The 12047-nt window shown below is 34.7% G+C and overlaps 1 protein-coding gene across 5 annotated transcripts in view; it reads left to right on the top strand.

The window, feature by feature from the left end:
* CCDC171 (coiled-coil domain containing 171) overlaps positions 1–12047 on the top strand; it is a 501148-nt gene that overhangs the window by 314032 nt on the left and 175069 nt on the right. For all 5 annotated transcript variants that reach the window (XM_020969724.2, XM_020969718.2, XM_020969719.2 and 2 more), the window contains 2 exons: positions 3682–3827; positions 6171–6225. In XM_020969724.2, the coding sequence (XP_020825383.1) occupies positions 3682–3827; positions 6171–6225 (201 nt within the window). The remainder of the gene's footprint in view (positions 1–3681; positions 3828–6170; positions 6226–12047) is intronic.

Genomic DNA, 12047 nt, shown 5'->3' with positions numbered 1-12047 from the left:
CAGAAAGTTGGCTACTAGGTCTTGAAATCTTTTGATCTTAGCAACTAATAAAACTAAAAAGGTGAGATATGTGTTATGGAAGGAATTGCTCAACTCTAATGAGGTGACAGATTCTTTATTTATACTCTTATTAATTCTACTACTGAAAGTAGTAAAACAACTAAAATGTTGTGTTCTTCTAGTGGTAGGTCACTAGTGCATCTTCATAAAGGAAGTACGATATTTTTACGTTTTTATTTTAAAGATCTCAGGGAACTTCAAATTTCTAAATATACTTTTATGTTTCTAAGGATTATTTTTGTGCACATAAATACCTTAATACTGGGAAAAGTTTCATGTGGGTTTTGTAATTTGATTTGTTTTACATAGTTAGAAATTTTTAAGGACCTGTTAATTCCGAAGATTTAACATTTTTGTTTTACTTAATAAGCATTTACAGTACATTTATAATGTAACTCCTGGACTTTTGAAGGCATTAGTGTGTTGCATGGCAATAATTTGTAATTAAGCTTTCATATATGCACAATGTTGTGCATGTATATGCAGAAAGTTATTTAGATCATTGCCCTATCAATGAGAAATATTTGAGAAAGAATATTTTTGTGGAAAAAATTATAAAGGAGAAGATAATAGTCAAAAAACATTTATTAAGTGCCAACCTGTGTGCCAGATACTGTCCTAAGTGCTGAGGATACAAATACAAAAAGAGAAAGATGCCTTTCCCCTCAAGCAATTTACAATTTAACAAAGGAAGAGAGCACACAAAAGGAACCTGAAAAGCTTTGGGGGGTAATGGGGAGATAAGGTACTTGAAGGCAGGGTGAAGTCAGTCAGAGAAGTCCCAAAATAGTGCAACCAGATGAGAAATGAGATTTCTGAGTAGAGCTCTCTCCTTAAGTGGAGGTTTATATTTGTGACCCCACTCTCCAGTCAGAGAGGCAGAGGTTAGAGATGAGGTGGAGAACCTAGGCAAATGAGACCTTTCAGGATGATGAGATTATCCCACTAATGAATTTCCTGGGGCATGGTGGAAAAGTCAGTTAGAGAAGTCCTAAAGTAGTTGAGCAAGGTGAGAAATGAGGAGATAAAAAATAATCATAAAGCCAGCAAATAGTTTTGTAGCCTTTTCTTCACATTTTATTTACACATTAAGGACCAGTTATTTCTTTTTTTTTTTTTAAATTTAGTTGGGAATGGGGTTAAGTGACTTGTCCAGGGTCACACAGCTAGTTAAGTATTATGTGTCTGAGGCCAGATTTGAACTCACCTCCTCCTGAATCCAGGGCTGGTGCTCTATCCACTGCGCTACCTAACTGCCCCAAGGACCAGCTATTTCTAAAGAAAATTTTTGTATCTTTTATTTTCTCCTCACCTACCTTTCCCAATGTATCTGTCTTGCTCTGTGCTAGTCCTTATAACAGAGAATAAAAAAGATGAAAAAAAAACTGATCAGCAACACTGACCAACATATTTTAAAAAGTCTGATGTAAATTATAAGCAGTGTTTGAAACACATGGTGCCCACCTCCGTATAGAAAAGGAGGAGGTTGCTTATCATATTTCTCCTTTGGGGAGCTGCTATTGGAAGGACCCATTATTTCATCAATATGGGAACCAAGGCCAATCCCAAGTTATTATTAATTTACAGTCTTAGAAAGTCTACCAAGAATAAGAGAAATGACTTGGCCAGCACCATACTGCTTATAAGCATCAGAAGTGTCTACCTGGCTTCATGTCTAGTACACATTTGGCCACTGAAGTTGCCTTGCAGTGGCTTGAAATATTAGGGCAAGCTGTCTAGTTTCAGCCAGAAACCAAGTATTTGAAAATGCAGAATCAAAAAATTCTGTAAGTATTAATAATCTTTTATGGTTGGTTGATTACTTGGTGAATATATTTTTATTCATCTTGATAGCAACATTAGAGAGCTCCAAGCAAATTTAAATAATATAGTTTTAATTCACTTATTCCTACCTTCACCTTAAGAATTAGAGATTAACAATAAAGAAGCTAGCATCAACATATTATCCAATCTTAAAGTTAGCAGGGAACTGATAGGATATACCTGAATCCAACCTATCCCTGTAAAAGAATTCCCTCTGCACCATAAGTGACATATGGTCATTCAGCCTTTGTTTGAAGTCCTTTAGTAAAAGAGAACCTACTGCAACCTGAGGTGTTCCGTTTAGTTTTTGAATAACTCTAATTGTTAGGAAATTTTTTTCGTAAACCTAATTTACCTTTTTAGCAGTCCGTTTCTCTTAGTTTTGCCCTCTGGGATCTAGTTGGAAAAAAATCATCCATCTCCCAAATAATAGCCTTTCAAATAATTGAAGAATTAATAATCTAAATACTTTAAAAGAAAAAGCTAATTTAATTACAAGAAGAAGTATACTGTAAAACCATTTGGAACTACAATAAAAAATGAAAGTAAACCAGATATACTTTTTGACCCAAAATTATCGCTACTAAATATATTCTCCAAGGAGGTCAAGAGAGAAAGATCCCACATACAGAAAAAAAAATATTTATAGCCACTCTTTGTTGTAGCAGAGAACTGGTAAAAAAAAAAAAGGATACCTTTGAATTATCTAATGGCTTACCAAATTGTGGTATATGAATAAAATGGAATATTATTGAGGTATAATCACTGTGACTGAATAATTTATAGAAACTTGAGAAGACTTGTTTGAACTGAGACAGAGTAAAGTTAGGAGAACCAGAATAGTTAAAATGTTTGCTGACTTCAGTAATGTAAAGGAAAACACCATTGAAAGACTTCCAAACTCTGATCAAAGAAATGACTAATCTTAACTTCAGAAGACTGATATCTGCCTCAAGATAGAGAAATGGTAGATTATAGATGTGGAATTAGGCATAAATCTTCAGACTTGACTAATATATCGATCTGTTTTGCTTAACTTTGTAACTTTGTCACAAAGGAAAATTTTCTTGATTGGGGAAAAATAACCAGGGCATAGTAATGATAGAAAAAAGCATGAATAAAACATTTTAAAGTCATTTAACAATCACATAGGTTCATTTAACTTAGACATGATAATAGGTTTTTGTTTTTGTTTTGTTTTTGATAGCAAATACTAATTAAAAGAAAAATATATTCATAGCTTCTTTAAATGGGTTTCCATGCTCCCAATTTTTATAATATCAATAATATTGAATATTATAAAGGATCTTGATCTGGCCTCTTTGTTGTTTTTGTTGGTGTTGAATATTTATATTCTCTGGTTATGCTGTGGTCCATAGGGGTTACAGAGATTCAAGACACAACCAAACAACAATAATTTATATATTCTGGTGGAATATGTAGAACTTTGGAACTAAGTAATTCTAGAAAAAATATTTCTTCGTATGTTTTTATTTTAAGAAGATGGAAGTTTTCATATGTTCAGAAATTTTGAGGGTGAATAATATTTCTTTTGCCTTATACATTAAAACTAAATCTTTTCATGATGTTAATAGCCACATGTCATTTTTAAATCTTAGCAGATTTATAATTTTTAATTATTGAGTAAGAATTTTGTAGAAAATTTGTTAAACCTTGGTGTGTAATGGCCCCAATCTACTTTACAGTCAGTTGGTATTCTTTGTTTAATAGCCTGTGGCATAAATTGAAGTTAATTATCGGGGCTGACAAGTAACTCTGTTTTCTGTCTGCTTGCAGAGTCTCTCTGAGGCAAAGATGGAGCTGAGAAGAAAAGATCAATCTTTGCGTCAGCTCAATAGACATCTTACCCAGCTGGAGCAGGACAAGCGGCGACTAGAGGAGAGCATCCATGATGCAGAGAGTGCCCTCCGCATGGCAGCAAAGTGAGCATGCAGACCTTGGGGAGATCACTTAAAACAGACAAAAAGATCAATTCTTACTTTCATGAGCAGGGTTTTAGCCCTAGATAATACAGTGCTAGCAAACAAAAGTACAGCTATCTCTCTTTGAAATTCACGGATACAGCCTTAAAAAAAACCTCTTTGCTCAACATAGTAAGGGTGTATGCTAAGGAGAAACTTCAGAAAAGCATAAAAGTCCTGTACAGTCTTATAATATACACATAGTTTTGGCTTTCTGTAGTCATTACCTCTTTGAAACTCTTGTGTTACTGAGTATGAAATATTTGATTCATCTATTTAAAAGTCGGATCTTATTTACTAATCTTTCTCACATACTTCTCTCAAGATTGGTCCATATATCATTTTGTACTATAGTTTACAAAACATCTGTATGAGTAAATGTTAAGTAAGTTATGAAGATCAATATGTTTATTATGGAATTTTTAGTGACAATATCAATATGTAGGAAAATTTTTAGAAAGAGGCTTCATTATGAATTTTAGTTTTTCTGACCTTATATAACAATTGAAATACACTTTATGAAGAAAATAAGAGATTGAGAAACTGCATAAATGTACAAAGTATATATTTTGTATTTTTAACAGTAATGAAATTGAAATCAACTATAAAACTGAAACTGAAAATTTTTCTTGGTACTTTTATTTTTCTCTCCCATAGGATTCTAAAGAAAATTAATTTTTCCTTGTACAATGGTATAATATAACAATAACCTGCTTAGAGTATATAATAGTATTATCAAAATTTATGTGGTAATGACAATAATATCTTATGACAATATTATCACAAAACTATCCTGAAATAAGAGGGAAACTACCAGTTTAGATCTCAGGGAAGGAAGTTAGGAATCTTTGGCTTTCCATCTGTAGATTCACTCCTGGCTAGCTTTGGAGAAATCACTTTTGCTCAAATAAAAGATTAACTGATAAAAGGCCAAATCATATTACCCATGTACAAATAATAATTTATATCTTATGAATATATCTTTGTGTGTGTGTGTGTATTTTTTTTTTGTCTATGTGGGGAATGCTACCGTGTAGCATTCCCTCTGTTGATAAGTTGTTGCAGCTTATTTTTAATTTATAGTTTAGGAAGTTATTTGGGACACTAAGAAGTTAAGTAACTTACTGCCTTTCACATAGCCAGTGTATCAGAGGTAGGGTTTCAACTCAGATCTTCCTAACTCCAAAGCCGGCCTTCTGTCCCCTTTGTCATCTGCCCCTCAACATGTCTACCGATCTTATCCAAATAGACTTATATGTGTGTATTTTTATACATATGTATATATTCATATGTAGAGGCAGTATAAGGGAGAGGCAGAATGGCATAATGTTTATGTAGGTATGATACAAAATCTTGTAGGAATATAACATTGTACACCCATGTTTTTATATGTGGAAGTGTTAATTTTAAAAATTCATATAACTTAATATTTTTGCCTTACAGTTTTCCCAGTTCTCTAGTTAACTAATGGTAACTGTGTGAACTTGGAAATGTCACTTAACCTTTCTTAGTCTCTATTTCTTCAACTGTCAGGTGAGGTGATTAGAACTCATCACCTCTAATTCCTTTCCAGTTATAATTTTCTCTGATTCTAAGAAAATTAGATGATTTAACTTTATTTGTAAAGTTCTTTTATGCTGAGGAACAGGAAAACTCAAAAACATTGTTATTAGGATTTTGTACAATCTGTATTTTTTATTTTTATACAATCTGCAATCTATATCCCTCTAATAGGAGAGCAATGCAATAGTAGCTAATTTTTATAAAATAGATCTTTTTTACCTTTAGTAATTGTATTCATTAACTATTTTTAAAAAATCGTATACATCTAATAAAAGAAATACCATTTCATGATAATTTCACATATTCCTAGTCAAAAGCAATGATGTAGATTTTTGTTAAATTTTTATGACACAAAAGATGATATACGAAGAGCGAAGTCTATTTGGGTAATATTTGTATTCGTAATGTATTGGCACAAATGTGATTTTGAAAGTATTTTTCATGAGAGTAATTGAGTCTTTTTAGCACATTTTCCATTATGAACAATAAGCTTATTTTTTTAACTTGAATCCGTGAAGTCTTATCCTTCCCATAAAGTTCTCCTTCTCTTAGTAATTTGGCAACTTAACAGTATGAATTAAGCAAGGGGAGGAGCAAGAATGCTATTAATATAGTCAATCTACACATTTTTGAGAGAACATTAACATTTATTCTTAATAATAATGATTTATATTAGTTTATTACTGCTTTAATAAAGCTTTTGTTTACATAAAACCTAGTCTTTTCCTTTTCTTTTTCTAGAGACAAAGAATGTGTTGCTAATCATATGAGATCAGTGGAAAGTGCTCTGCATAAGGTAATAATATTTATTTTTATAATTTTATTCAGCTTTGTTATTATACCATTTATTTGGCTTTGTTTTATTAAAACAATGAAGTATTTTTGCTCATTTGAAAACTATTTTTAATAAAATCTTTATTAATTAGTTATAAAATACTATAATATTTCAAAAGACAAATATATTTATTACTTTGATTGACTCAGAATTTATACAAATGTAAAAACTTTACCCCTTGAGTATTCTTTATTGTCTTAATAAAATTATAGAAATGAAAATTGTCCCCAAACTGCTATAATTGCACTTGAATCATTTGTAGTCTTTGCTGAATGAACTAGAGGTCGTTTAAGAATTTCACATGTCTCCTAATCATAAAATGTTTGACCACATACTCCATCTACAGATGGAGTACTGCCCTAGAAAAGAGACAATATATTGCCTTTGTTAGTGCTTAGATAACTTAGCATGACTATAAACTTATTTAATTAAAATTTATCCTCATCCTTTATAAAAATGAAATAAAATAAAAAAGAAGAGAATAGAGATAGAAAATGTAATACTTAAACTAGTATCTTTTGTTTTAAGATTTATACATTTGAACTGTTTATATCTTTATTTGTACACTTGTACATGTATGCGTATATAAATATATATACACACATATGTATGTATATATGTATATGTATATATTTGTATGTATATGTATATATTTGTATGTATATGTATGTATGTATGTGTATTTGTGTATGTATATATATATATATATCTTAGAGCTGAAAGAGAATTTAAATATCTTCTAGTCCATTATCATCATTTTATAAAAGAGGTAACTGAGATCCAGACAGATGTAGTAACTTACTTAAGATTATACACCTAGTGATTGGCAGATTTTGAAATGAAACCCTATTTTCTTGACTCCCAATCTCATGTCAGAGGCTGGCTGAGGCTACCCAGCCAGGCTGGAGGGCAGAATGAGGAACTGTGGTTTCCATTCACTGATTCTTAGTAGGAATGAGTCTGTAGAAGGAGCTGTAGAAGAATGGGAAGAGCATAGGAAGAAATCTTGTGGTTTGTATCAAAGAGAATCACTTCATAAGAATTCAGGAAGGCGCTTGTGTATGTGTGTTTGTGTGTGTGTGTGTGTGTGTGTGTGTGTGTGTGTGTAAGTAAATATGCCAGGAAATGGCAGATAAGGTTATATCAGGTAACCAGGAGTGGGTGTTTGTTGGCAGGAACAGCAGGAGATTATGGAGCTTATATTGTTCTACAGGGCAACTCTGAACACTGAAAAGGGCAATTTAGACTTGTCTTTTTCACTTGTTGCTGCCTGAGTGTACCTCATCTCCTCACTATCTCTCAACCTTCCCGTTTCCATTCTGTTGTCAGGGCCTGTCAATTTTGTAACATCTCTCGAATGTGCCCCCTTCTGTCCTCTGACACTGCCACCACTCTGGTGCGGTCCCTTGTTTCCTCACACCTTTATTATTACAGTAGCCTGCTAGTGGGTCTGCCAGCCTCAAGTCTCTCCCCACTCCAATCCAAATGATTTTCCTCAAACACAGATCTAATTGTGTCACCCCCCCTCCCCCCCATCCCCACTCAGTAGGTTCCATTGGTTCCCTATTGTTTCCAGGAGCCAATATAAAATGACCTGCTTGGAATTCAAAGCCCTTTATAACGTAGCCCTCTCCTACTTTTTCAATCTTCTCACACTTCACTGCCTGATGTGAACATTTCAGTCCAGTGACACTGGCCTCCTCGTTGTTCCACAAGACACTCCATCTTTTGGCTTCCAGGTATTCTCTCTGGCTGTCCCCTATATCTGGAATGCTCTCCTCCTCCACTCTGACGACTGGCTTCCTTTAAGTCTTGACTAAAATCCTACCTTCTACAGGAAGCGTTCCCCAACCTCTCTTAATTCCAGTGCCTTCAGGCTTTTAATAATTTTCTATATATCCCTTATATAGTTTGCCTTGTAGTTGTTTCTTTGTTGTCTCCTCTGTTAGAATGTGAGCTCCTTGAGGACAGGGACTGACTTTTAACCTCTTTTTGTATCCCTAGTGCTTAGCATAGTGCCTGGCTCTTAGTAGGTTTAATGTTATTGATTGACTGGCTGATTTATACTTATATTTTAGCTGGTGCTGTCATAATCCCTAGGAGGCATATCTGCATATACACTGTTTGTAAGAGTTATGAACTAACTTAGGGGTGTGAAGATTTAAGAGTGAGTTCTCAAGTGCTTTTCTTAGGCCTGTTCAGTCTACCAGGTGGAATTGAGCACCCTTAGTAGCACAGTAATTGATTTATGGGTCAGTGTAACCTGGAGCAGTCATGGAACTTTCATAGCAGTGCCTGGTGAAATAAAGAGTGAATCTTCTTGAAACTGGGGGATTTCTAAACAGGTCTAACTGGAAGGCCACAGTGCTGATGCCTAGGTGATCAGAAAGTATTTTTGGTTTCTATCTTCCAATTTTCAAGGAGGGGGCAGCCAGATTTTAAGCTTTTGTCTGTCTGTCTGTCTGTCTGTCTGTCTGTCTGTCTGTCTCTCTCTCTCTCTCTCTCTCTCTGTCCATATATATGTATGCATATGCATGTATAAATTATATTTGTGTAATCTCATCCACTGATAGGGGTTAGCTTCTCATCTAGTGATGATTTGCTGACAACTTACAGTTTGTAGAGCACATTGTAAGTTAGATAGAGGGGCTTAGTTCTTCTAGGAAGTATGGTTCAAATGAGGCTGTGAGTGTAGAAGGGCAAATATCATAATTGATGAGTAAGGACATGTTTTAGGTGGGTGTGTAATGCAGTAATCCTAGGAAGGATGACTATTCAGAATTCTGTTCAGTGAAGGGACACTTCCTGGGCAATAACAACTTTATTGTTACCTCTTCAGCAGTGTTGAGTTCACTAATTGCTGCTTTTCAGAGTCTGGTTTGTTCATTCTATCTGATCATTGAACTGGCTTGATATGGTGGATAGGTAGCTCTTAATATTAAATTCCATGAAGAGTGCTTACTTATAGTGTGTAATGAACCGTGTATCGGATATGATGTGCTCAAAAAGACCATAAAGGTGGAAAACTTTACAAAGTAGAAAGTGACCAATTTCTGATGAAGTAGAAGATCCAGAATGGTAGAAAGAGGGGCATTTTGGTGAAAGTACCAAACACCGCTATGATTGAGTCCTAGTCTTGGGTTGGGTAGGACTATTATGAAATCTAGGGGATACTGCCGCCCAAGATTATGATGTCATTTGTAACAACAACAATAATAATTGTAATGATAATAATAGCATTTATGTAGTATTTTAAAGTTTACCAAGTACTTTACATATATATTTGATAAGTAGTAATTTTGATATGTAGCAAGAGCCCAATGGGCTTCTCAGCTGGCCAATTTTTCATCGCAAGTACCATCTACCATTGGATGGCCTAGTTTGTCAGGAGAGTTAGAACCTGCCCTTTGCATGAACAGATAGACCTGATAGTGAGGGCAGCACTTCTTATACTGCTATGCTTTAAAAAGGAAGCCCACCAATTTGTCAGCTTACTCTGAAAATATGTGGAGAATCTCAGTGGGCTACGGCTGAGGAGGCTAAGGAAGCTATTGAGGTAACAAACCAGTATTTTTCTTTTTTTTTAATATAAATTTATTTATTTTTAGTTTTCAACATTCACTTCCACAAGTTTTTGAGTTCCAAATTTTTGCCCCATCTCGCCCCTCCCCCCACCCCAAGATGGCATGTATTCTGAATATCCCTTCCCCTAGTCTGTTCTATCTCTCCTCCCTTCTCTTATCCCCTTCCCCTTCTATTTTCCTGTAGAGCAGGATAGGCTTCTATACCCCATTTCTTGTATTTCTGATTTCCCAGTAGCATGTGAAAACATTTTGTTTTAAAACATATGTTTTTAAAACTTTAGGTTTCAAATTTTCTCTCTTCCTCCCTCTCCACCCACCCTCATTGAAAAGGCAAGCAACTCAATATAGGTTATACATGTGCAGTTATGCAACACACTTCCATAGTAGACATGTTGTGAAAAACTAACTCTGTTTCCCTTAATCCTATCCTGCCCTCCCATTTATTCTATTCTTTCTTTTGACCCTGTCCCTCCTCAGAAGTATTTGCTTCTGATTACCCTTTCCCAATCTGCCCTCCTCTCTATCATCCCCCTGCTCTCTTGTCCCTTCCCCCTGTTTTCCTGTAGGGTAAGACAGATTTCCATACCCAATTGAATATGTAATGTTTTTCCCCCCTTAGGCCAAATCCTATGAGAATAAGATTCCCTCATTCCCTCTCACCTTCCCCTGTTTCCCCTCCACTGTGAGAGACTTTTCTTTTCTGTTTTTTTTTGTGTGAGATAATTTGCGCCATTCTACCTCTCCCTTTCTTCTTCTCCAGGTATCATCCTCTCTCATCCCTTAATTTTACTCTCCAGATATGACCCCTTAATCTTCAATTCACCCTGTGCCCTCTATCTATCTATCTATCTGTCTGTCTATCTATCTATCTATCTATCTATCTATCTATCATCTATCTATCTATCTATCTATCTATCTGTCTGTCTGTCTTTCTATCTATACATACATACATACATACATACATACATACATACATACATATAATTTTTTTCCTTCAACTACCCTACTACTGACAAAGGTCTCATGAGTTATAAATATCATTTTTCTATGCACGAATGTAAACAGATCAATCTTAGTAAGTCTCTTATGTTTTCTCTTTCCTGTTTACCTCTTCATGTTCCACTTGAGTCCTGTATTTGAAAGTCAAATTTTCTATTCAGCTCTGGTCTTTTCATCAGGAATGCTTGAAAGTCCTCTATTTCACTGAATGACCATTTTTTTCCCCTGAAGGATTATGCTCAGTTTTGCTGGGTAGGTGATTCTTGGTTGTAATCCTGTCTCCTTTGCCCTCCAGAATATTATATTCAATGCCCTGCAGTCTTTACATTATGTAGAAGCAACCAATTCTTGTTTTATCCTGATTGTGTTTCCACAGCACTTGAACTGTTTCCTTCTGGCAGCTTGTAATATTTTCTCCTTGACCTGGGAACTCTGGAATTTGGCTATAATATTCCTAGGAGTTTTCCTTTGGGGATCTCTTTCAGGAGGAGGTCTGTGGATTCTTTCAATTTCTATTTTGCCCTCTGGTTCTACTTATCAGGGCAGTTTTCCTTGATAATTTCTTGAAAGATGATGTCTAGGCTCTTTTTTGATCATGGCTTTCAGATAGTCCAATAATTTTTAAATTTCTCTCCTGGATCTATTTTCCAGGTCAGTTGTTTTTCCAATGAGATATTTCACATTTTTTCTAATTTTTCATTCTTTTGGATTTGTTTTACAGTGTCTTGATTTCTCATAAAGTCACTAGCTTCCAATTGCTCTATTCTAATTTTTAAGGAAGTATTTTCTTCAGTAATCTTTTGGACTTCCTTTTCCATTTGGCCAATTTTCTTTTTAGGGCATTTTCTCCTCATTGGCTTTTTGGACCTTTTTGCCATTTGGGTTAGGCTTTTTTTAAGGTGTTATTTTCTTCAGTATTTTTTTGGGTCTCCTTTAGCAAGCTGTGACTTGTTTTTCATGATTTTCTTTGCATCACTCTCATTTCTCTTCCAGTTTTTCCTCTACTTCTCTTACTTGCTTCTCAAAATCCTTTTTGAGCTCTTCCAAGGCCTGGGACTGATTCATATTTTTCTTGGAGGCTTTGGATGTAGGAGCTTTGACTTTCTTGTCTTCTGGTTGTATATTTTGATCTTTTTCACCAAAGTAAGATAATATAGTCTGACTCTTTTTGCACTGCTTGCTCCTGATCCCAGCCAATGA

The sequence above is a fragment of the Phascolarctos cinereus genome, unplaced genomic scaffold (assembly GCF_003287225.1).
Source record: "Phascolarctos cinereus isolate Bilbo 61053 unplaced genomic scaffold, phaCin_HiC Scaffold_4;HRSCAF=312, whole genome shotgun sequence".
Lineage (NCBI taxonomy): Eukaryota > Metazoa > Chordata > Mammalia > Diprotodontia > Phascolarctidae > Phascolarctos > Phascolarctos cinereus.
Note: the sequence above shows the minus strand (reverse complement) of the source record. Positions and strands in the feature narration are given on the sequence as shown.